This window comes from Diplotaxodon limnothrissa, linkage group LG17 (genome assembly GCF_057381915.1).
Source record: "Diplotaxodon limnothrissa isolate DT_005_m linkage group LG17, D_limnothrissa_male_GT1.1, whole genome shotgun sequence".
NCBI classification, from domain to species: domain Eukaryota; kingdom Metazoa; phylum Chordata; class Actinopteri; order Cichliformes; family Cichlidae; genus Diplotaxodon; species Diplotaxodon limnothrissa.
The window spans coordinates 31,436,223-31,463,581 of NC_140612.1; the positions used below are offsets into that span (position 1 = coordinate 31,436,223).

At 42.6% G+C, this 27,359-nt stretch overlaps 1 protein-coding gene across 1 annotated transcript in view; it reads right to left on the reverse strand.

Moving 5' to 3' along the window:
• cacna1c (calcium channel, voltage-dependent, L type, alpha 1C subunit) overlaps positions 1-27,359 on the reverse strand; it is a 238,265-nt gene that overhangs the window by 158,757 nt on the left and 52,149 nt on the right. Inside the window, exons 2-3 of the mRNA XM_085376077.1 lie at positions 15,196-15,628; positions 1,233-1,338 (exon numbers count right to left, since the gene is read on the reverse strand). Of these exons, the coding sequence (XP_085232203.1) occupies positions 1,233-1,338; positions 15,196-15,628 (539 nt within the window). The remainder of the gene's footprint in view (positions 1-1,232; positions 1,339-15,195; positions 15,629-27,359) is intronic.

The window sequence follows — 27,359 nt, forward strand, 5'->3', positions numbered from 1 at the left end:
GCTTTGTGGAAACTGGTTCAGCTGTTTCCCAAGCACGGTCAGGCAGAACAAAACTGACCACATAATCAAAAGATCAATACATCAGGCATTATTTTCACTGAAAGACAGAAAAGTAGCTTCACCACAGTTGCGGGATTTGCTAAATGAAGTACACAACACTTCAGTCCACTAAAGACCTGTTAAAAAGGAATGACAGCAGTAACGAAAGGGTGCGTGTAAGGAACAGGAGAAAGCTGATACTGTATACTGTAGTGTATCAAACTCACAAGAGAAATATAATCATGACTATTTTGGACACTGTAAAACTGGACAATAGCAGTAAATCAACTGACTGCTAAGTGTAACGCCAATCTTCACCTGTAATACTCTGCAAGCACCTGACCGCAGCCTCACTGAGCATTTATGGGGACACTTTATGACTGAAAAAGCCAAGCATTCCTAACATCACAAGAAGCTTATCAAATCGTGGCTGAGTTTAATGTGTCATCATTGTGGTTACTGTCAGTGTAGCTCTGAAACCCATTTAAATTTTTCAAAGGTTTAATACAAAGCTTTTTATCAACTCTTAACATATGAATGAACAATGCAAAAATACAATTTGCAAATCTCTTTTTATTAATAACTCATTTTTTCTTCAATATGTAACATTTAGTACAATATGAAAGAAGAAAGAAAGAAAATCAGCCAATTAAAACAAGTCAAGTCAGGCCACCAACAAAAGTTCGCAGTTCCTCAGTGCAGACCAAAATGATGGTTTTGCCCACAAAAAATGAGGCCTCATCTTTGAGCAGATTAACCCACAAAGCTTTGTATATTTCATACAACTCTGAACTCAAGTTAAAAGTTATAATCAATAACCTTTTCAAAAAATTAGGGTAATTCCATGCGCGTTTACCCCAAAGTTTCTGCCTTTCATTAATTTTACTCGCTCATTCTTATGCTGTACCTTCGCTAACTTGGCAAAACCGCATACAGTTCATGACAGTAAATCATACAAGGATGAATCAACTGGAAATGTGCAAATTACACGCTAGAACGCTAAGGAAAAACAGCAAATGCTGCTGATGAATTGCTTAATAAATCACCCCCTACAAACACAAGGTAACTCAAGTGTCAGGCCGAAGCAACAGGACTGCAAAAACATACCCAGTGAACCAAGCAGCATCTATTATACCAAACCGCAAGCGAGCATACTGAGCTGTAAAAGAGCTTAAATATCATGCACTACTCACCAAGTTGGAGTTGGTGGCGTTCGAGTCATCCTCAGGAAAGGGGATGTAGACAGCTAAGGCCACACAGTTGGCAAAAATTGTCATCAGGATGATGATCTCAAATGGTCTGAGTGAAAAGTTAAGGTGGAATAGTGTACACAAAACAAGAGATACAGAGGCATTTACATAGCAATGATTATCTTGGTTTACTTGAGTACACTTTAAAAACATTAAACTGAGTCAAATACATTTCTTCTGCTTTTGGAGTACCTCTGAGTTGGTTTTAAAATCTGTGATGGAAAACACAAAATAATATAGACTCTGGTTTCTGACCTCCTTGTATAGAAAAAGTCTTCATATTAAGCATGTTGTTTCAACAGAGAAGTATTTTTAACCACAGCAATGCATCTTTACATAAGCATAGGTATATATAAACATCGCAGAGTGCACAAGGAGTGTACACAAGGAGAGAGATCAAAGTCAGTGAGTTTGGCTTTTTGTTAACAATGACACACGCTGGCTTACTTAGAGACCTCTTTGTGCGTAGTGGAGGGAGGCGAGGGTTAGAGAGACGCTGCATGGCCTAATATGGGTGCGGCAAGGAGCAGGCCTGTCGCGTGGAAGACGGGATGAGGAAAGAGTGAGAGCAAGATGGAATAAGAGAGGAGAGACACAGAGGGCTTTTATTTGGAACGGTCCTTCAGAGGGGAGTGACCTCATTATTTTGGGCCTCAGAGAGAGAGAGAGAAAGAGAGGGGTGGGAGAGAGAAGAGGGCTACAGATAAAGAGAAAGAAAGGGAGAGAGTGTGAAGGAGAGATAGAGGAGCTCTGGTTTTCATCAACACAATTACAAACCGCCACTGCTGTCACCTCCCTCCACCTTCTTCTTGCCCTCCCTCTTCTTCTATTCTTACCTTCCTTTTCTTACTTTGTTCCCCTCCTGTCTGCCTTCACTCTCGGCTGCATATCAAATTAGTCTAGACTCCAGACCTCAAGGTATAATGTAAACAGCAATGTACTGATGACTCGAGCTGTCAAAACCTCCAATCCTGAAGACAAACCATCAGCAAAGTCATATATATTAGCTGACAGTAACATATTGCATCATACCGCGAAAGCAGTTGGGTTTTTTTTTTTGTCCTTGAGACCAGGGTTTAATTATTCACTACACTGAATCTCACTGTTGGACTTGGAAGTGGCGGTTTTGCAGGTGCTGTAACAACTGGTAAATTAATCTAATCAGCCAATCGCTTGACAGCACTTCATTGCATTTATACATGTAGACATGGTTGAGGCCACTTGTTGCATAAGAACATCACCAAAAGCACAACTCATAAAACCTTGAAGCAGATGAGCTACAGGAATTGAAGACCACACTGCCACTCTTGTCGGCTAAGAACAGGAAACTGAGGCGATAATTCACATGGGCTCACCAAAATTGAACAATAGAAGATTGGAAACATGTTGCCTGGTCTGATGAGTTTCAATTTCTGCTGCTACATTCAGACGGTAGTGTCAGAATTTGATGCAGAAATCATTAAAGCATGGATCCGTCTGGCCTGTCATAAACTTCTTATTTAGAGTTGCAGATGGTAAAAAATAAATCAACATTCAGATATGGTTAGAAGTTTACATACATTCAACATGGGCATGAATGCCATGGTAATTTGGGGGTTTTAATGTTTTCTTTGAACTGTTCCAGAGTGGAATGATTCTGCAGCACACATCTTAAATGACTTTAAAAAAACAAACAAAAAAAAAACAAGAATTGGATGCAAAAGTCTGAATTTACTTTGGATTTTCTCGTTTTAACCCCAACAAGTTCTACAGATCACAGCCTTATAGTCTTCTGAAGTATTGCTTGCAATAGGTTTAGATGACCAATAAGAAATGGGTAAGTAATTCCCCAAAAATGGCCCCAACAATTTTAGCAATCATACTACTTGCACCATTAATAATTGCTGTGTGACTAGAAACAGACCTCCTATTCATTTTAGAGGCTTAACTTCTGTTGTAAGAACAGCACTGTAAACACATAAAAGAGAAAGAGCTTCAAATTATTACTATCAAGCAAATGTTTTGTTTATGTTTGGATTAAGAATTGACTCTTGAACACCATCGGCCACGAGATCATTCAGCTCGTTCAGCTTGGGACCAAAATGCATCAAACTTAATCACTCACCCTTCTACCAAGGGCTCATTAAACTCACTTCAGACATATGGGGACCCACTGAAAAATAGGCCTGTGACTCATTCTGCATTCCTGACCCATAATTTCAAAAACCCTTGAGGTCTGCTTCCATCAGCATGATAATAAATCTACTGTCTGCTGTGCTGTTGAGAGCAAAACAACACTTGGAGGAAATTTGGGAGGTCTGTACCAAATCTATTCGTAACGTACATTAATTAGCATAACAACAATAGCAATATGCATCTTTAAGACCACAGGAAATAAAGAAATATCACTGGGAATCAACATTTTGCTGCAAGCAAACTGAGAGCTCTAAAATTAACCAGAGTAAATAAAATTGAAATCAACATCCATGAAGCTGAGAGGCTTTTACGGCTGATACATATTCTGCATTCTGACAGGCTAACTGTGTTGCTTGGAACAGAATTTCACTTTGGGATTGCATCCTAGTACCCCTGAAGCTGTTATTTCTAGAGCTTCTCTCTGTACAGTTGGATCACATAAACGCCACATACAGTTTACAATAACTCAGATAATCTCTTATCTTTTCAAAAGCCCGTAAGGAATCTGGGCTATACTTATACTATCGAGGAGAGTGAGGTTACTTGTTATGCTGATATCCCGATATCTAGTTTCCTGAGTTTGAAAATGTATACGAACAGTGCAATTCTTCATGTAAGCCTGTGGAGTTTATTAGCTGTAGCTGGGAAGTGTGTGCATGCATGTGTCTGTTTGTAAATGCGCTAAATAACACCTTTTGAAAATGACAACTTAGTGTGATTTCATATAGAGAACATGGTAGTTAGGAAGATGTCTCTCTCGCTGACCTTGCAGCGTGCAGGTAATGTTTCCAGGCTATAATTACACAGCACGCGAGAGCACTGTGTGTCTGTGTTTTAGTCCTTTATCATCTGTGTTCAAGTACGTGTGTGTTCTTCAAGAGTGTTGCTGTGTGTTCTCTAATCTGAGTGTGTGCTTGTGTGAGCTTAGACAGGCCCCATTGACCTGTTGAGAGCAGCAGCAGTTGTCATGGTAACAGAGGAGGAAAAGCGGAGGATTTTGGATCTCTATCTCCAGATACAGAGGTACTCACAGTACACAGGACATGCACGCATAAAGCCTCACATATATAAACAAAACATACACCAGAGTGGACACCGAGTCACCCACATGTTCAACAGCATGCCCGCACTGCAGTTACGAAGGACATCCCATAGCAGGGAGGTTAAATAGAAAAGCAGAAAAACAAAGACTTGGTGTTAATGGTGTTAATTGTGTTTCTTCCACGTTTCTTCGTGACTCAGAGGCCATGCCTTTTTAGCTGCAGTTTTCTTTAAGAGCACATTTTAATGTCCATTTTCTTTCTGTCACCTCACCAACGCTCTTTTCCTTCCCACACTGAGCAGTTTAAATGAATGATTTCAGGGAATTGTGGCTAATAATCTCATCAGTTCACTGGGTTAGATTGTTCCAGCAGCCCTCAGGGTTTATTCATGCTTTTGGCTTATATTTTCCAGCTTCTGCACAGCTGGACAGTTGATAGGTTATTGGCACGATAATGACAGATACACAAGGTGACCGTCGGGACAACACGCTCACCGTTTCCATAAACAAACTCAATAATATAGGTCTGACTCCACTTTCATGAATTCATGGCAGATTCACAAGTTAACCTGCATGATGGAGGGAATCTATGTAAATGGAATCTTTTGTTCAAATTAAAATTTGTGAAACTTAAGCACTTTTTTCGTTGTAGTTTTTTGATAAATATAGCCTGTAATGTCAGGCTCAGACGATAACAATGCCCACTGTGCCAGGCTAGGCTAGGTTATAGTCATAAAATTTGCTTTTTGATGACTGAAAGACCTGAAAGACGAGAGTCTGATCCTTGACTATTCCTGCTTCCTGTCTTTCACCATATTCATGACACAGTTGGAAAGGAGGCTCTAGCTAGCAATTTACAGGTGTTGCAGGAATTGCTGTCTTGTGTGTGACTGGGTGCAGTAAGGAGTGTATGTAATGTGTGTGTGAGCATGCGCGTGAAGGAAACGCTGGGAGCGAAAGAGGAAAAAGAGAGTGAGAGAGTGTGTCATGGGTAGAGGGCGACCGGGAGCAGCGTTCTAACGGGCTACAGGCTATGCAGTGTGTTTCCAAAGTGTGCAGTACTGTTATTAAAGCCTCATCTCTTCAGTACTCTCCGGTGCCTCGGCTGATTTCTGTCTGCCTCACTACTCCACAAAAGTGAAGGGAGTTAACCCCGAAGGAGGACAAACTTCGGCCCTGGAGGAAGCATCTCCCCTCGTGTCTCCCGACCACGGTCAGGGGACTGACGGCGAGGAATGGTTAACACTGGCGACCACGAAGGGACCCTCTCACGTTGTTAAAGAAGTGGTGAGCACAGAGAAAAACCGACAGGCTAAAGCGGCTAACGATAAAGCCGAGTGACTGTAATTACAAGTGTATTAGCCCGCAGCTAAGCTAACTCGCGATGGCCGCTGCTCGCCATTCTCGTGAAAAGTACGGACTTGAGACCAATTACTCCAACCCGTTCATATCGCTGACCAGTGTCTCCGAGGGTGCCGCGAGCATTAGGGAAGCTAACAGAGACAGAGCTGTGACTAAATGTGAACATATGAACCCATTCCTGTGTGCCGAAAGTTGTGCTAACACACACGCTAATGGAGAGTGTGTATTCGCGCCGCCCGATGGTCCTGCCCGGCCGCAGTTTTCCCGCACGAATCCCTTCGTTGATGCTGAATGCCGCAGCTACGGCCGTGAGAGAAACACAGGCAGCAGCACGAACTATTATCCAGCTCCTACTCCCCAAATGAAAATCCACTATCCAGACTCAAACCCATTTTCCTCCGCTCACATGGACAGTTTTGTACACAGCACACCGGCTCAGTTTAACGCAATGTTAAATACACCCATGCAATGTATGCCTTCCAGTAGCCTTAATGAAGCCATTAGCTATGGGGAAATCACTGCACAGCATAAACCCCGCTCGAAACCAGGCAAGACCCGCTGTGTGCCCCGTCAGCCCCTATCTGACAGTGAAGAGGACGGTGACACTAGAGAGAGAGTCCCCACCCTACGTCCGGGCCAATATGACGGCACCACACCGTGGAAGGAATTTCTGCACAGGTTTGAGAGCTGCGCTGAAGCCAACTATTGGTCAGAAAAAACAATGACAACTCAGCTTAAATTTTGCCTAGTTGGAGCAGCAGGGGCCATTATCCACAGAAATCCCCGCTCATCCAAATGGGATTACCGCCGCCTGGTGGACGAACTGGAAACTGCATATGGCCCTTCTTCTGACCATGCAGCTGCTGTTGCTGTAGAACTGAGGCAGCGAGTGCGTAAACCTGGTGAGGCCCTGCATGTTTTCAGAGATGACATTTATGGGAAAGTGGCTGTTGCATATGGTAATAGAGCAGAGATTGAACAAGACTCTATAGCTGTTGAAGTTTTCACCAATGGGCTGGGTGATGCAGAAATAGTACAGAAGTTGCTAGAGAGGCACCCAGCCACACTTGCCTGCGCATACGAAATAGCCCACCGACACGAAACCACTAAAAGGGCTGCATCTTATGTAACCAGTGCCATGCAGCAAGGAGCCCGTAACGCAGCTGAACGCCGGCCCCGAGCTGCCGTTGTCAGAGAAAAAGACAGAGATGAGACTGTTGCTGAGCATGCACCTGCAGCTAGCCCCTCACCGAATCGTTTTGTCCCACACACACCCTCGACAACACCGAACAATCACAGAAATTTTAAAAGGAGTGGGGTTCGCTGCCATAACTGTCAAGGTTGGGGCCATGTCCAAAAGCAGTGCCCTTCCCCTCACAAAACCACCAAGGCCTTAACATTGAACAGTAGCCCTTGGGACAGCCCAAAACCCACTGTGCTCCACCTTAAGTGCCAAAGCCAAGAAATGAGTATCCCCATGCGCCTCTACGAAGTGGAGGTATGTGCTGTTTTGGACAGTGGAGCCCGGAGGAGCGTGCTGCCGCTGCCCTACTACAACTCCATCCACTCAGACGTGAGACCACCACTACAGCCCTCAGTTGTTGAGACCTTGCTTGGTGTGGGACCTGGGGACGTGCCGGTGCTAGGTGAAGCCCAGATACCTGTCAATATCAACAATCGACAGGTGGATGTTGATTTCTTGGTGGCAGATATAGCAGGAAATGAGGTGCTGCTTGGGCATCCCTTCCTCACTCAAGCTGAAGCACGTCTTGATTTTGGCAAACGCCGCATCATCCTTTTCGGTGAAGAGGTGCTCTACTACCAAACCGAAGCCAGTACAAAGTCACACGCAGTGAGAATAGCTAGAACTGTGGTGGTGGAACCGGGGCAAGAGTATATGGTGAAAGGCAACGTGCATCCTGGTGCAGCAGCTCGAGGTGACATGATGCTTAGTCCCACCAAAGGTTTTGTTGAGAAGCACAAAGTACTTATCGCCAGAGTCCTAGTCAACGCACAGCCTTCTAAAGCTGTCCCACTTCGCCTTTTTAACCTTGGCAATAAAGCAGTAACAATTAAGGCGGGATCCATTGCCGGGCTCCTCCAGCCAGCTGAGGCCGTGGAACCCTCCATGGTCTCCCCAGCTGCAGACTCTCTGACCAGCCCTCCTGTGGTTCCTCTGCACCTGCAGGAGCTCTATGCCCAGAGCTCCACAGACCTCAATGACTATGAACAGCTCCAACTGAAACGCTTGCTTTGCACTTATGGACATGTGTTTTCTACAGGGCCTGCTGACCTGGGCCGAACCAGCCTTGTGCAGCATGACATCATAACCCGTCCTGGTGCCCCAGTCAAACAAAATCCACGAAGAATGGCAGGGGAAAAGCAGCAAAATGCTGATCAGCAGATCTACGACAGTCTACAGAGCGGTCTCGCCCAACGCAGCTGCAGCAGCTGGGCCTCGCCCATCGTTATGGTGCGTAAGAAAGATGGGACATACCGTCTCTGCATTGACTACAGGGCTCTCAACGACCGCACCATAACAGACGCCTACCCGCTGCCCCGCATCCAGGACACGCTGGACACACTCTCAACTGCCAGATGGTTCAGCACATTAGACCTCGCATCTGGCTACTGGCAGGTTGAGCTGACGCCTAGAGCACGCAGGGCCGCCGCTTTCTGCACTAGGACAGGCCTCTTTGAGTGGAACGTCATGCCATTTGGACTATGCAATGCCCCGGCAACGTTCCAGCGGCTGATGGACCGCGTCCTGGCTGGCATGCAGTGGGAGACCTGCCTGGTCTACTTGGACGACATCATCGTGCTGGCTAAGGACGTGTCGGGGATGCTGCAACGGCTTGGCCAGGTATTCTATAGACTTCAACAAGCTAACTTGAAACTGAAACCTGCCAAATGCTGCCTCTTTCGCCGCGAAGTTGCTTATCTTGGCCATGTGGTATCCGAGCATGGTGTGGCTACCGACCCCAGCAAAGTTCAAAAGGTTCCGATGTGGCCCACACCTACGTCCATCCAGGAGGTCAGACGCTTCATCGGCCTGGCCTCATATTACCGCCGGTTTGTGAAATATTTTGCCTCTATAGCCGAACCCCTGCACAACCTGACCAAGAAGAATGCACATTTTCAGTGGCATGCTGAGCACCAAGCAGCTTTCGACAAGCTGAAGTGTCGACTCACCTCTGCCCCTGTTCTTGGCTATCCACTTGACCATGGAGAAATGACACTAGACACTGATGCCAGCGACACTGGCATCGGCGCGGTGCTGTCACAGATGCAACAGGGCGTGGAACGTGTGCTGGCATATGGCAGTCGTAAGCTATCAAGAACTGAACAAAACTACTGCACCACACGACGTGAACTACTAGCCGTCGTGGATTTCACGTCCCACTTTCGCCAGTATCTCCTTGGACGGCCTTTCAAAGTGCGCACAGACCACAGCAGTCTACGGTGGCTAACAAAAATGAAAGAGCCAGAGGGACAATTAGCTCGATGGCTCGAGAAGCTTGCCGAGTACAACTTTGAGATCATCCACCGTCCAGGTCGAGTGCACACCAATGCTGATAGCCTCTCCAGAAGACCCTGTCGCCAGTCTTGTCCATGCAGAGTGCAGGACCCCCCCAAGCATCTCGGGGGGACCAGTCATCAGGCAGTTCAATGCGAGTTGGACTCTGACACCAGCTCCCTGTTGCTGAGTCCGGTGAGGGTGGAGGGACAACCGGCTACTACAGCGGTGTGTCTAGTGGGGGTAAGTCATAACACCACCACACCAGAAACAAAGACTTTAGACCAAACTGCTCTTACAAAGTCAGACATTTTATGTCAAAACACTCCTATCAACACAGACATCTCAGAACAGACAATTCACACTAGAACAGACATATCACACCAGAACATGTCCACTAATACACACACTGTAAAGCTGACTGAGAAAGTATATGTGGCTAAAACCCTTGATACTGCTTCTCTGTTTCATGGTTGGACCATGGGGGAGCTGAGCCAAGCCCAGGACGCTGATGCAGACATTGCACCCATACGCGCCTGGATGGAGGCCAGCAGTGAGCGCCCCCCATGGACTATTGTTTCACCATGCAGCCCAGCAACTAAGACATACTGGGCTCAATGGAAACGGCTCTACTTCAGAGATGGAGTTCTGGTCCGTCGCTTCTACTGCCTTGACGAGACCCAGTTCTATCCCCAAATCGTACTGCCACGTAAGCTACAACCAGAAGTGATGGGCCAGATGCACGAAGGGCCAGTGGGTGGACATTTTGGTGTCGAGAGGACTGTGGCCAGACTACGAACCCGATTCTATTGGTATCACATGAGGGAAGACGTCGCTCTTTGGTGCCGTACTTGTACCAGCTGTGCATCCAGGGCCCGACCCCAGAAGACACCGCAAGCTCCGATGGGAACTGTCCGGGTAGGAGCCCCAATGGAGCGCGTTGCGCTGGACATTATGGGACCACTGAATGAGACAGAGCGCAGAAACCGATATGTGCTTGTGATACAAGACTACTTTACAAAGTGGACTGAAGCCTTTCCTATCCCAGATGAACGGGCTGCAACCGTTGCCGAGGTCGTTGCGTCTGAGTGGGTGTGCCGCTACGGGATACCTCAAGCACTACACAGTGATCAGGGACGCAATTTTGAATCTGATGTGTTCCAAGGGGTGTGCAGTTTGTTTGGCATAGATAAGACTCATACAACGCCATTCCGACCCCAGTCAGATGGCCAGGTTGAACGTTTCAATGCCACTCTCCAGAAGATCCTGGCCTCCACAGCAGAGCGTTGTCATTGGGACTGGGACCTGATGATCCCGTACGCTGTTATGGCCTACAGGGCGACCAAACACAGTGCTACAGGTTTCACCCCGAACTTCATGATGTTTGGCCGAGAACTGAGTGAGCCAGTGGACCTTGTCGCAGGTCTACCTCCTGATCCAGGCAACCAACCCTCAGTTCCAGAGTATGTGCAGCAAATGCGTGAGCGGCTGGAGCTGGCCCACCTCATCGCCAGGGAAGCCCTGGGTGAGTCAGTCAAGCGCGCAAAAAGGCAATATGACAAGAACTGTTGCCACACACAGTATAAGACTGGAGATCCTGTGTGGTATCTCATCAAAGGAACATGTCACGTCAAGAACAAGGTCAGAAAGTTCCTCCCATCGTATGAAGGACCATTCTTTGTTCTGGGACAATTGGATGACCTAGTTTATCGGATCCAGAAGAACCCAAGGTCTAAAGTGAAAGTTGTCCACCATGACCAGCTAAAGCATTATCGCTGCCGCGAGCCACTGGACAATACCTGGGTCCTTGATCAGGCTCATCAGTGGTCCCCTACAGAGGTCCCACCACCAGCTTTAGAAGATGACCCAGCAGACCGTGATCTGGGTCTGCACAGTCTGTTCTCTACTGCAACTGGCAATGGCCCCAGCTCCTCTCAGCCTTCTGTCTCAGTTGCAGCTGATCCCGCTCTGGTTGTGGTTGTCCCATCGTCCCCTTCCCATGTAGACCATGAGAATGGTGGGGGTGTGGTGGGTGAGCCAGACCACCCGGGCCAGCAGTTTCAGCGACCAACTCGTCGGCGCAGAGCTCCAGACCGGTATGGAGTGTGGATCACTTAACTTGGTTTACCTACCATGGACAGTTCCAAGTAGGACTGAAGATTCGGTTCAAGTTTAAATCGTTTCAGCCTCCTATACTGTTAGCTACAATGGTTTAAAAGAGTTATATATTTTTTTTCATTGTTCCAGTGTTTACATTTTTTTTTAAAAAGTATCTGAAGGACCTACGGGGTTATCTACATGCACTTATCCATTTGTATTTGTGCCTTCCTAGATGCTAGGATAAGTTGGTTATTCCCGGTCGCCATGTAATAGTTACAATTGTGTAATTTCTTTTCTACTTAACAGCACTTGAAATGCTTTATTTTGCACATGTATGTACACCTTACTTGAGCCAACCTCTTTGTCACTGAAGTGCACTCGTTGATACTATACCTCACCTTATATGCGGTAATGGCTAACACTTTTATCTCCTGTGGGCTCCAAGTGGTAAAGGGGATTGTGTACCAGTTTTATGCATTACAATGCTGGAGTGGAATTATTGTTTAATTGCCATCCAGAGTGGGGGTAGTGTTGCAGGAATTGCTGTCTTGTGTGTGACTGGGTGCAGTAAGGAGTGTATGTAATGTGTGTGTGAGCATGCGCGTGAAGGAAACGCTGGGAGCGAAAGAGGAAAAAGAGAGTGAGAGAGTGTGTCATGGGTAGAGGGCGACCGGGAGCAGCGTTCTAACGGGCTACAGGCTATGCAGTGTGTTTCCAAAGTGTGCAGTACTGTTATTAAAGCCTCATCTCTTCAGTACTCTCCGGTGCCTCGGCTGATTTCTGTCTGCCTCACTACTCCACAAAAGTGAAGGGAGTTAACCCCGAAGGAGGACAAACTTCGGCCCTGGAGGAAGCATCTCCCCTCGTGTCTCCCGACCACGGTCAGGGGACTGACGGCGAGGAATGGTTAACACAGGAAAAGAATGTAAAGAGACATTAGCAACTAACCACCTAGCTAAAGCCAAAGTATCCTTCCCATTTTGTTTTTCCAGGTGTAAAGTTGTACAAAGCACAGCTCTTAATACTACGAATTTTGTAGTATCCACAATGGGTTAGTGGAAAATCTAGAAAACCTTACATGGTGGGGCAAAGCAGGGGCAAATTACCAAAATATCCACAAAAACCATTTAAAGTATCATTATCTCATCTAAGAAAACAAACACAAAGGGATTTTTCTACAAGTTTTAAAGCAGAACAACTTTGCTCACACCGTGCAGTACTCACTGGCAAAACAATGGCACAGACGAAAAGTATTTTAAGGACATAAAAGTTGGGGCGGCTGCTGGATGTGGCAAGTTTCTACAGCAGGGGGCCAGTTGCTCCCCTTGCCCCCTTTAGATCTGTCCCTGCTACAAAAAGAGCTAGTATAGCATATTCATCTTTCTGTCTGGAAGTCATTAGGCAGCCCAAATGCAGTGTTGTTTTTTGTTCATTAACAGACACTAAGGGGTAAAACAATTAACAGTAATGCACAATCTCAGCTTTCTGATCTGGACATTATCAAGTAGTCTGAACAATGTTTTTCAGACTAGCTTATAGTGTGAACATGTGAGGTCCATTAGAGCCTATAATATTATCAACACTGATTTATTGTGACTTGTTAAATTGTTAATGCAACCCACCCAGCACATGCATTAAAACACATACTTCCTATATCTTCTTCTATTTCCTACCATTTTGCACTGCTTTCTACTTCCTTCCTCTTCTCTTCCCTTATGATCCTTCTATTCTAAACCCACACCTCTACCTCCTTCCCTCCACTCCACTCACTATTTTCTTGTTTACCTTTTCCGTCCTCCCCTCAATCTCTCACTCCCTCCGTCCCTTCTCTGTTACTCAGCTCCATTATCTCTCCTGTCGACATCAATGTCCTGCCCACATCCCTGCCTTTCTCATTTTCCTGACCCCTCCTTTTCCTCTCCTTCTGTTCCTCTAAGAACCGTGTGCAATTGTGCTCTTGCTGAGTCGAGGCTTATGTGGACATGCACCTACTATTGATTATTTTGAGTGTGACACAGGCCATTTCTGTCTATCTCTCCATTTCCCCGTCTCTTTCGCACCCTGAGGGAGAACCATGTCATTATGTTCAGGAACTTAAAAATAGATTTAAAAAAAACAAAACAAAACTGGAGAAGCAGGGTTGAAAGGAAGAACAGTAAGAATTTGGGATTTGGGTGGACAGAGGGAGGGTTGGCTATTAAATGCTGAGACTCCTAGGTGGAGGATGGGGGGTGGGGGTAAAGGATGAACAGAGGTGTGGATGGACCTGGGGGAAAGAGGATAAATACACTTTGAAATAGCAAGGGGAGAAGTGTGAAGGAGGGATGAAAATGAGACAATTTTTTCATCCTCCTGTGAGAAAACAGAAATAAAGAATGTAAGATGAAAGAGAAGAGTAGTAAAAGAGGGAGAAGGGCAGGCAGAGGAAGGGGAGAAGGGATTAAGACTACTGAGTGAAGAGGGAAAATCACACTTATGAGAGCTAGAGGACAGAGAGAGATTGATTAAAGCCCCATACGAACGGGATTATCATTATGGGGGGGAGGAAAGGGATAAAATATTCTCAGTGGACCATGGAAATTTTTACTCATTGTCCTGGAAAGAAATTTTAAAGTTAAAATTAAAGAATGGGAATGGATGTCCAGTAGGACAAAAAGGCCCAAAAGATATACATAAATCCACTTTGAAATAACAGAAAAAGACGCTTCAGAATCAGCTTTTTGTAAATCCACCTGTGCATCCTCTACCAGTTATTAATCATACATATAAAAACATCAATTAGCTATAATTCTATTTTTTTATGACATGCTGTTCCATCTGCGTCTCTCCAATAATTTCATCCTATCCTAAATCTAAAAAACAAGGGGGTGGAATATGGTTGCAGTAAGAACTGTATATAAAAGATGGATGTAGCTTCTGGGCCTTAAAGGTGAGCCAATGAGGAAGTGCTTTAAGCTTGTATTCTATACAATGGCCAGCAGAGGGAGAATATCTTTTTCTTTAGAAGTCTGGGAAAACTGCAATTGCCCCCCTTGCTCTATAACCTTTGCTAATACTTTACTCATGAATTTATGGGCTTTTGGGAAGGATTTGAATCACCGTTTGACTGACAAGTTTCTACTCTGGGAGACTGCTATATATATATATATATATATATATATATATATATATATATATATATATATATATATATATATATATATATATATATATATATATATATATATATATATATATATATACATATATATCACTTACTCGGATTCACCCCTTTCTCATCACATCCAGTTTTAAAACTCAAAAATGCCAACAACAAAAAAGCTTAGCTTGAGGCTTCACAACGGGACAGGACCAATAAAGAAATACGATCAGATAAAGTCCGTGGTTTGCAGTTGAAACATATTTATCCTACATGTATATGTTTGCACAGGAACATTATATATAGTTGTAAAATATAGAAATGTCATCATATAACTCTCCAGTACAATAATAATAATAATAATAATGGATTGGATTTATATAGCGCTTTTCAAGGCACCCAAAGCGCTTGATAAAGATGGGCCATAACCCTTTACATTTTGAAACTGACATGGACAAATTCTACTTTTAACTGATTTTCTTTAGACTATGCAACCAATTGATAAGGATCTGATCTATGAGAAAGCACTACACAGGGAACAACCCTTTGCCCATAGTTTGTTGAAGGATACTTCCACTCTACGATGCTGATGCAGGCCCTGCGGATAGGATTCTTGAGTGTGAGGCAGAGTAGAGCTCGTGGCGGCCTTGTGGCTGTCGTTGTGGTTTGTTTCTTGGGTTTAGCGGTATAGTGCTGTCTCTTCCGTTGCGTGGAGCTGGCCGTGGAGATGGGCCCTCGCCCTCCGGACCCAAGCCCCGCCCCTCCACCCGATGCGGCATTACCCATCATCTTCGCCTGCCGCGCGGCATCGATCGCCGCCTGCCAGCTCAGGGCTGCCCCCGGTGTGGGGATGTGCTCTGGAGCCAGACCAACCACGCCCACTCCATGGTTGACCCCGCCCCCTCCTCCACCATGGTCGCCATGGCTAGTGCCACCACTGTGCTCATTGGTCAGGCCAGGTGGAGGAGGTCGAGGAAGAGGAGGAGGGGGAGAGTAGTCGGAGCCTGGAATTGAGAAAAAGAGAAAAGACAGAGGAGACAGGAAGTTAGCTACATAAATTTATGGATTACTTATAGAAGGGATTTGCTTCAAAAACTGTTTAGTTTGTTGGTTTGTTAGATTATTCTGAATATTCTGAAGAGGCTGGATAAAGCACAAACTCATCAGTTATGATGCCCTGTACTTTGTATTTTTGTTAGCTATCGAGTTCAAAAGAGCTAACCGCTTTAACTGAAAGTCTAAGGTCTTGACAATGTTGTGATGTCTTCATCACAAGCCATCAAATGTAGTACTTCAACATCCATGTGAAAGACTTGATGGCACTAGTACCACTTGTGCATGGCTGGATCCCTCAATCAAGAATTTAGCAATGTCTACTTGGGGAGATTAAAAACAACTGAGTAGCAAACAGTTCTTTGGGTGTAGTTGTAGGGAACTAACATGTTTAAAATGATAGGTCTCCCAGCTTTAAAGATTAATACCCACTGAAAAATCCAGAACGTGTTTAGCCCTGAAAAGAATAAGACTGGGGACAACAAATGCTTGTATTGAAATAAAAGATAAAAAAAAGAAGAGAGAGACAGAATTACAATAATCTCTGTGAGATTACATAGTTTTACGCAAACAAATCGTGGGAATAAGACGGTGTAAAACAAAGACACCGGATTAACCATACTGTATGCTTAGCCAGATTAAAGACAGTTATAATATCCTCTCAGCCCTCCTTCTCTCTGACAACTCAGCAAATGTTTCCACTGTGCATATAGATTATACGCTGAAATTTTATGCAAACAATTATTATTCACACAAAGCCAAGCGTGCAAGTGCACATGGAAATTTTCTACAGATGGAAGAAGTAACAGTGCTTTGCAGAGACAAGGGTATGTTTGTGAAACAGTAGTCAGAGCTACTGATATCAAAGCAGAAAATGTTTGTTTTTAATGATTAAAAAGAAAAACTAATTTTAAAATTGTTAAATTGTTTGAACGCAATAGATTTAGTAGATATACTATTTAATCATACAAACTGGAATATATATCATTATCTCGATGTTGCAGTGCCATATAGTAGATCACTAGATCTTTTAGCACAACTAATGCATGGTGGAAATGAAAAGCTTAATCTTTGTAGATTTAGCAATGTCGAATTCATAAATCTCATAAAGTGAAATTCTTTTGGAAGAGGAAGAATCCAAAAGTTAAAGAACCTCTGTAAAGTTAATCCATCCTGTGCTGTTGCAACAGAGATAAGGAGCTAGAAAGACAGAGGAAGGAGAAATGTGAGTGGGTTCAGAGGGAGGAGGAGGAGAGAAGTAGATTTATCCTACAATTACAGGGCATTCACAATGTCTGCTAAAATCCTGCTCCTCTCACTTCACTGCTACAGGTTTTTACAAATGCACTCACACTGGGCGATGGCCTGAGGGAACAGTACATCACATCCTGAGGACTATAGTGACTATAACACATGCACAGAGTGTATATACATCTATCGCCTAATCATCTGCAAGTGCTGCTTTCTTACTCAGTCACAGTAAAGTAAAAATAGGACAGCAATATCCCTGTGACTAGGGAAAATGGATGGTTGCCTGGTGATTGGACTAAAAAAAAATTTTCGTATTCAGCGACTGAATGCAAGTAGTTGCGGTGATTGATTGTCAACATGTCGTAATCCATCTCAGTCAGTCTGTGCCGATGAACGGAACTGGCCTGCAAAATATTTTTAACATATTTGCGTTTATAAGAGTTAATTCGCATATCATCACAAACAAATTGCATGTAATTGCCAAACTGATAGCCGACTGATAGCGTTTCATCGCCATCTTGAAGCGTCAAAGTTGTTTTGAAAACAGCAGCTACCTGCAAGTGGTCACAAACCTGGTCCTTGTCTTCGAAGAAACTATTTCAAAGGCAACAAGATTATAAATTCATTGTGACTGTAGCATTATCCACAGAATTTGACTCATCAAGAGCAACTTAGAAGGGTGCTGGCAAATCTCACATGCTTTTTGGCAATGTAAAACATAATAATTTATCCCTTACTAAAGATATATTAAAATTCATTACTGAAGTTGCTAATTACTTAATCAGTATAATTAGTTCCCTATTTTTCTTTCCCTCTCTTTTTAATCCATGTACCATGCCTCTAACAACAACTCTTAAGCCTCAACAAGCACACTGAATCTTCAAATATGTACAGCTACTGGACTCTGATACGCCCATGAAAAACAGTACAACCATCTTAAATGTGCTTGTATTTAAATGCTACTTAAGTGATCCAAAAAAGTCCAATATTTATATAAATATGCATGACAATGATGATGATAACTGTGTTAGGCATTCAATCATAAAAACAAGAAAACACAAATATTATACACACATGACAGAAATAAACAACACACTGGACTTATTTGAGAAGTTAGTTACTAATTTCAGCATTTTTTGCATGCAACTGTGGCGTAAACCATAGATAGATAGATAGATAGATAGATAGATAGATAGATAGATAGATAGATAGATAGATAGATTTACTGATGCATTCATGGTAGCAGGCCTAATTTTATTGACTTTATACCATTAATAAGTTTAATGTAACCAAAAAAAAAACACAATGGTACAGCTAGATATAGCTATATTAAGACATTGTAGAAAATTATCCGTAGCCTACTTTGCTTAAATGGCCTACAGTGAATAAGATGTTATGCGCATACAGCTACATTTACTTTGCACAACACATTTAGAAATATAGCAAAGAGCTAGCTACTCTGACTCACAGCTATCACCAACAAGTTAACTTGGGATCAAGGACTTTTTGCAGCACTGCAGAAGTCAAGACACAAAACCATAATACAGCAATGACATAAAAATAACTTAGTAGATCCTTATAATACTTGATTTAGCATGTTTACATGCCATAAGCTAGCTTAGCTAGCAACTAACACGACCTTCTGTTGGGATTAGTGACTGAAATACAACCAAAATGTAGTCTTACTGTTAATGTTATATGAAAATATGAATAGATAGCCATATTCCACTCCTTATAGTGATAACATCCGTCATTTGCTTGGCTTGTCATCCTTAAGGAAAACAATATAACTCAAAGCTAGCCTTTTAGCGAACTCTTATTCATTCTTAGTATTTATTGATATAGCGGTTTTGCATTTTCAGACTTTTCTGTTATGATTTGTTCTATTAATAATGTAGATTGCTGGTTTTATTTGTGTATGTGGGTAAGTTGTTTTTTATGGCAAGTCTGCTGTAATATTTGTTTGGATAAGTGCTATATAAATAAACTTTATTGCTTCTATTACAAAATAAACTGCGATGCCCTCAAGGTAGAAGTGGTCTTAAAAAAAACAACAAAAACAAACAAACAAATGCAGTAAGAAACAACAGCACCAGATCTGCAAATATTTAAAGAGTAGTGTGCTTTGAATAGAGCAGTCATGCCCAAGGAGGTGCTCTTTACATTTACCAGCAATGAAGTCACTTGGTATCAGATGCAGCTGTGTCCTATGAGAAAAACCACTGTGGTTTCAATTTTCGAGCATATCTTTCATCTCATTACTTGGCTGAAACTGCACTCCCCTCATTTATTTATTTATTTTCAATAAAATGAGGGGTTGATTTTAGAGATTTTCTTAAAATCAGCATAGTAAAATTTTCTTTTATCAAACATGCATTTTGGCTCTGTCTCAGATGCTCCTTTATACTGGAGCATATCTTCCTTCAGTGCGAGTTAATAACTGCTTCCTGACTTCTGTTGCACATCATTTCTCCTTTGCTCTCTATCTCTCTCACAAACGCACACTCGCAAACACACTCACACATAATCACTTTCAGCATATTGTACTGCTGTGTGATCAGTTTATCTCACATAGCCTGCTCCTCACACAGGGTGTACCCCACCGAGAGAGTGTGTTTGTTAGTATGTGTGCTGTATGAGCGAGTTTGAGAGGATTAGAGGCAAGTAAACTTTAATAATACTAATCTGTCTGACCGCGTGTCTCTCCTGTGCGTCCGTCCTCTCACATGCATATGCACGGACATGTGTTTGTGTGTGTTGCACAAGCTTATGTGACCGACTATAATTCTATTAGCAGCTCTAATGGAAACACAGCATTCCGTGGAAATATGATTCCTAGAGAAAGGGAGAGGTGGGACAAGCAAAGGATGAGGGAAAGGAGGGAAAAGGATGGAGGATGAAGGGAGTTTAAACCATGAGAAAGAGTGGGATGAATGGAAGAAGAGGCTGAAAGACTAACGAAGGGGAAAACAAAAATATATGAATGACATCAGAAAAAGCGAACAGTCAGTTTGGTAAAGTAAATCCGTTGGGCATCTTTCTTTGCCTTTAGACAACAATTCTGATGGCAAAAGAGCCAAACGGGACAGGCCAAAAAAAAAAAAAAAAAAAAAAAATCTAAGGGTTCTAGGAACTTTTACATTTTCAGTTGTAATTATAATATACCAACATTTTTTATTTAAGCTTCTAGGAATTTTTGCACTTTTGAGTGCAAAACATGAGTACTTTTGTACTCACATTTTGTATTATTCTGTCTTATTCTATCTCAATTTTTCTCCACCACGAGCATGGCCAAAGAGCTGTCAAAGGATGTTAGTGACAGGATTGTAGAGCTGTGCAAGGCTCGAATTTGCTACAGGACCATCATCAAGAAACTTGGTGAGAAGGTAACAACTATTGGTGTGATTATTTGGAAATGGAAGAGATCTAAAACTATCAATCTCGCTTGGTCTAGAGCTCCATGCAAAATCTTGCCTTATTAAAAGAGTGCCAGATCACCTGAAAACTACACTGGAGGAGTTTGTTAATGATCTGAAGGTAGCTGGAACCACAGTCACCAGGAACACCATTGGTAATGCACTACAGCATAATGGATTGAAATCTTGCAGCAACCGCAAGGTTCCAGTGAACAGCTGAGTGATTTAGACAAGGCTTGGGAGAAAGTGTTGTGGTCGGATGAAACTAAAATCGATCTCTTAGGCATTAAATGTGCCTGCTGTGTTTGGGACTTTGGGGCTATTTTTTCTGTTAAGAAAGAAAAAGAAAAAAAAAAAAAAAAAAAAGAAAAAAAAAAGAAAAAGCGAACAGAAAAAAGTGTAAAGGACTTAAAACCACTATTGTCATTACACAACACTGTAATGGCAATAGTGGTTCATTTTTATGCTGTTATTGTTATTGTTATTTTAGTAGACTCGCAGACATAAGGTTCTTCATTTTCAACATCTATCCACCACAGGTTTTGTGGTGTAGCTCCATTTAGGCCAGGCTAACTCATCATAAATGTTCTTTTGTCTGTGCTTTCATGTTACTCTGATGAATATAACTCACCTAAACATTGTTGCAAGACTAAGCACCTGCTTCCAATAGCAAAGGCAAGCCCCAAAAGCAGTGACCTCCCCCAGCTGAACCACACCGCCAAAACTGATCAGAAACTGTTTGGGAGCCTCATCGGTGCCTCAGGCTCTTTGCTGTGCTTCTCAGAGTCCCCAGATCCCAGTCTGTACAAGCATCTGCAGCAAGCAGCAGAACAAAGCCAGTCCACAGAGGCCAAACCCTGAAGCCCACAGGACCCAAAGGATCTGCTGCCAACGTCACACCGGGAGACAACACAGGGCACCCCAAGGGGTCCCCTCCCTTGTGGTATATAATAATAATAAACTAAAAATGCATGAGAATTAAATGAAACAGTGATGAATTTATCTATGATCTTCCAGGGATAAATCAGGGTCAAATCAATGAATAGGAAGCAGAGGGACTTTATACATCCAGCTTTGTACTGTAAAGACAGTCAGCATTCACTCTTAATGAACTTGAAGTGAACCTGAAGTGAAACTGAGTCAAACTTCACTGTGAACTGAGCTGGAGACTGTAATGAGCTGTGATTCAAACTAAAGTCAGTGGAGCTGTTATCTACTTAAAGATAAAGACTGGCAAAAGATACTATCACTGCAACTCTAAGCACTCTGCCTCAAAATATCATTGCTGCTCTGCACTTGCACACAGACAGTATTCTCCAGATCGGTTGGTCTAATTTTGGTTACCAGCAAAGTACGGTTCCTTTGCAATTTACAGTGTCAATAACTGCATTAGTGGAAAGCTTACAAAGTATTATGCCGCTTTGCTCTGTTAATTGGCTCAACCAGATAATGAACAAAGACAAGGACCAATCAGATTATGCCATCCAAAATCATTCTCAAGTCTTTCCCTCAATCTGGTCTTTTTTCCTCGCTTCTTTTTTCACTCGTTTTTACACTCTCACTCTCCGTCTGCTTTTGAACAGGGATCTGCTTGAACGGACAGTAAAGATGCAATTATCAGTCAGTTAACTGATGATGACACCTGATCACACACTAATTGAGCTAGGGTCCACACATGCAGGCACGCACAAACATGTGTCACCTCTAATAAGACGCAGAAAAAAACTAATATTTTTGTGGCGAAAGCTGGTCTGTTTTCCATCTTATGAAAATACTATCTCCTTTGTTTTAAGTGTTCTGTTTCCTCCTCTCCTATTTTTTTCCTCCTCTTGGTCCTGATCATTGCCAAATACCCTCTTAAAAGCCTGCCCTCTATCTTTTCATCTCTATTTCTTTCTCCTTCCCTAACCCGCACCTCCTCATCCTCTCCTTCTTTTCCCCTTCCTTCTTTTCTCCCTAATCTATACAACTGTCACTCCCTCCATTGACTCTCCAGCAGCAGACAAGTTCATTTTCAGTCGTGCACCCTTCCTCCATTAATCTACCCCCACCCCTCGCCCATCGCCTCTCCATTTTTCCCTATCTCTCTTGCCTTGCTGCTTCTCACTCTTTCTCCCATCACTTGCCTCTCTGTCATCTCCAAATAGCTGACAATTATTCTTTCACTCCTGCTCTCACCCATCTCCTTAGCTGAAAAGAGAGGTTAGCCCATAACTAATCAGATCCACAACACCGCTCCTTCCTCGCCGCCTGTAGCAGTCACCTTCGGCCTCATGCCTGGACTAAGACACTAAGCAAAAGACGACACAAATAATTATTTCAGTGACAAAGATTGTCACTTCTTCCACGCTTTTCAGATCTTGAATGACATCCCATCACGCTTAACCCTCATTATCGCTGTCATCGTAAATACCAGTTGTAATGCTAATACTACTTTTTAACCAATTTATGTGTCATCCACTCACTAACACGCAAACTTACACATACATGGAGCGAGTGCACTCACAAATCCCAAAGCAAGTTAAAAGGTTTATGTATCTGTTGTACATACACACAGTCTACTCCTTCATGTACACACTGTGTGTGCATATGTGTGTCTCTCATTTGTCTCTCTCTCACACTGTCCATATGTGCCCATTATCTGGCCGAGTGAGCACGGCACACAAACACACACTCATGCATACACACCTGCTACCCTCAACACACACGCACACCTGCTCCCCTTGAAAAATAAGACACATACACACCTGCTTTTCTTAATCTATGATACTCCCCAGCAGACACACACACACACACACACACACATAAAACAAGCAGGACATGCATGTAATTTACAAGGAAAATACACAAAGTGGAAATCACATGCTTGTGATTGGGGCATTGCTGAATAATCATGACAACCAAACAAACTGAAAATTTGCCACACTGCACAGAAAATTTACTGTTAATGGGCAAAAGGGCAGCCTATTGTCAGGAGAAATTCCGGCTCATTTAGCGCACACTGAAAGTAAGATGCTTCTTATTGGTTTGAACACAACCAGTCAGCACACACACCTCTGGCTCTTACAGCTGACGTAGTTTGTCCCACTTTGTGATGTCAACACAAAGAGGTAACAGCAAGACATATTGACACTTTTTGGTTATAAATAATAAACTAACAACAAGTGCGTGTATTTGTGTTGCTCAAGCCATTTTTTTATTGTAATAGTTATTTATTGGTGTAAGCATTAGCTATAAAAATCCTGTTGATTTATTCATTAAACTAAGCAAGATACCTGGTGATGAAAAGTGAAGAAACTGTGTATGTGGATATTCCACACAAAAATGTAAATGTTGTTTGAATTATGCATTAATGTCCTGTATTCAACACTGCATGGGTTCAGCCCTCGCTCTGTCAATCATGATTCTAAAGCAGTGATTGGTTGTTGTCTCCGTATTCCCAGGAAATCACAAAGGACACGTCTTTAAAGCACAGGGTAAAAAAATAAAATAGAGCTCTAATACTAATATATAGTAGTACAATTAGTTTTCAATCTGTATATCCAGGATTTAATACTGTGTGCTAAATCCACCACTCTCAAAACAGTCTTATCAGTGGTTGTTTATTCACACAAATGCCGTAGCTTTCAGAAAATTAATAAAAGAAGTTCACTGCGGGACTGTAAATGTAGCTACTTGCAATTTATCCCTTTTGAAGTGACACTTGTTACAATAATGACACATTATTTTAAATCCTCAGAGGTTAACTTTAAGCCAAAGATAAGACGTTGATTTTAAGTTGTTTAATACTTTGAAAGTCAAATCAGCGCTTGGCTGACTAGTTTGAGTCTGAGCCACATCCAACGAGGTCTTATTTTTTCATGACACAGTGAAATGTGAATTCCTCTGAGATGATTTTGGGGTTTTTTTAAGTAACTTTAATAAATGTTTTGGATGCTGAGAGTCCTGAAGGTTTGGCAACAACAGGATTTTAGTTAAGGTAATAATCTGTTGTAATGTAATGTCTCGGGCTTCTTCTACCTGTCCCTTCAAAGGAATTATTTAACATTCTGGACAGCATGCTTATTCCATATCTAAATAAGTGATTAGATTAACAGCACTCTTCAAGGAGCACCCCATAAGCTTAGTTTAGAGACTCAACAAGCTTACAGTAGCTCTGTCCAAATTCTGCCTTATAGCCTCCCTAAACTTCACTTCCATTATATAGTTTGGCATTTTTAGACAGTTTCTGTGGAGTGATTTCAACTACAGTGTGTTTCTTCTTCACAACCTTTGAGTGGAAATGAGTTTAAATATTGTTTGGCAATAGTAGTAAGATCCCTGGTTTGATTCTTAGAGGAGACATAAATCTGTTGGGGATCGTGTCAGGAGCTCAGATTTGTGAAGCAGCGTTTTAGTAAGTCTATCTCCGCTTTTGATTGGCTGAGAGCTAATTAGCATGGTCATACAGCCTATTCTTTACCCAGACAAGACCTAAAAACATGAACGCAACAGTCAGAAGCCACTTTCTGTCTCAACATTGCGCCATTTACCACTATAGGTGTCAAATAGAGTCAGCGAACATCTGCCCTCTAAGTGATGTACAGTAAAAGTCACTGCAGAATGACTGGGGTATAATACATTTCAAACAGAGGGAGTGTGTCTTAATAGCTGACAAAGCATAGACACAAAGGACAAATGTGAGGGTGAAGAACGTGAGCGAAACCAGTGGAAAGGATGCCGAGAAATAAAAGAACTTAAAGGAAACAGAAGCGTGAACATGAGGAGGAGGAAAATAGAGGAGAAAGTGACGTGTAGAGGAGGAGGAGAGGCAAGAGGAGGAAGGTTCGTTCGCACTGCCTCTCCATGCCGACCTCGCATACACGAGTATTCATGCACACAGCGCAGGCAGCAGATATTAATAACTCCTTATTAATATTCATCTGCAGTGGAGAGATGTGAGGCCAGAGCAACCCAGATACGAACAGTTTTCTCTACCTGTCTTTGTGTGTGCGCGTGTGTTCCTTGCATCTAAAGTTTGTGATCTCTATCAATCTCTGCCTTAGCAATGTATATATTAACCATTTATTGGACATATTTGCTGGCTAAAACAACATAAAGAGTTAATTTCCTGAACTCTGATAAGCCACACTCCCAATGCAGAAATTTTGAATGCAGTAAGGTCAAAAGCTAAACCAACAACACACAAGTTCCACACAATAGCATCACTAACGAATGCATTTTCTCCTTTTGAGATACAAACACGCTTAAACAAAGTGGCATGCAATATTTATTAGTGGCAGGTTCCACCTTATCCACTCTCCTCCACAACTCCTGTTCGGTCCTTTTCTTTCTATTCTGCTTTTGTCTTCCTGTCTGGCTCACCTCCCACTTCACATCTGCCCTTTACTTTTGTAAAGGCCACAGTGGGCGCCTGCATTGTACAGCTTATGCCATTCAGGCATGTGTTCATCTAAAGAGCCTTTCTGTTAAAGTAAATGCATACATTTTGTAATCCCACTGAATGGAAATCATGACCTTGGCAAGGTCATTTTATGCAAAACCCACTGAGCCTTGCCTGTATAGTGCAGAATCAAGTCATTGCAGGTGGCGTGATAGTGGTTATACACAGGTTAAAATAAATAACCATCTACTAGAGGATCAGCACACTGCAAAAGAAAAATACAAATCACATACTGCATACACCCTGCAGCATCTGTATTAGCAATTTTATTCATTAATGTATGTATTCATTTAGCTCCTATAACTATAGTAGCAGGTGTGTGACACAAATCACCAAATCCTAGATTGCCTTTAACAATACCCAAACCTCAAGGAGTACGATAGTTGGAAAGACTGTATGTCTGTGCAGGTTGTCAGTCATCCTGGTCATGATAGTCTTAAGATCTTGAAAGAAGAAGGCACTCTGGACTTCTTTAAGTTTGTGAAGATGTTTTACTTCTCATCCAAGAGACTTTTCAGCTCTAAAAACAATAGGTGGAGAGTAACAGGTGTTTAAACCCTCCTCGGTTGTACACTTTGGATCGACTAATGATCCTGTGCATCATCACATGAGCCAAGTGGGAAAAAAGTTCTCAGTCATTACAAAAACTGAGAGTTAACAGTTGAACCCCTCTATCGTGTGATCCACTGAGGTCACCTGAGGCACGGTTTATGTGGGGCTCACAGGCCTCAGTTGCACCACAAGACATCTCAAAGGTAACCTTTCGACAAAATGCATGTTATCTTATAATCTCTTTAAATGGTTTAAATGCTGCATTATTGAATTTATATTGATTCTACAGCTGGGCTTTTAAAATATCACCAGCCAGATTTCAAATATTTATGGATGCCTGCTTTGGCTGTTATCTCTATCTTTTTGGCAGCCAACTAGGTCACCGTTTGCCCGCCTGGTCACTTGTTTTCTCAAGTCATCGTGTGACCATGTACCTTTCAAACAGCAGAATATATCAAATCTCTCAGCTATGCCAGCAGCAGTCGCCTGGCTTAGCCATTAAAAAGAGCCTGTTCATTTGAGTTCAACAAGAGGTTAAAAATGAAACATAAAGAATAACCAAAATGCCAAAATCAAAGACAATAAAAATGCTCAATAACAATGTGTCTTACACTCCCCATATGCCCTTAAGCAAGGATTGTATTTGCTCCAGGAGCCGCAGTAGGAGACTGTGGATGCAATCTGCAGCTGAGATGAGGAGGGATTGTGTGAAGATGTGTTACTGCGAAGCAGAGCGTTGATGATAAGCAGTTACAAATTGTAACACCACTTTCTGTGCAAGTGTGACCAAAATCAAACAAAAAAGCTTTCAGTCTTTTATGATTTTTTCTCCTTTTTTAAAAAATTTCTTTTAAAGATTGTCTTCAGGTGCTGAGAGAGTGAAGGACTCACAACACAATGTAGTGAGGCAAACATCCCAGTACAATTAGCTTGAACAAAGCTGGGTTTCTTTCTTGTCAGCTGCCTCCTGTGGGAAGCTTTCTTTTTGTTAACTAGGCCAAAACAAATTTAAAAATCAAT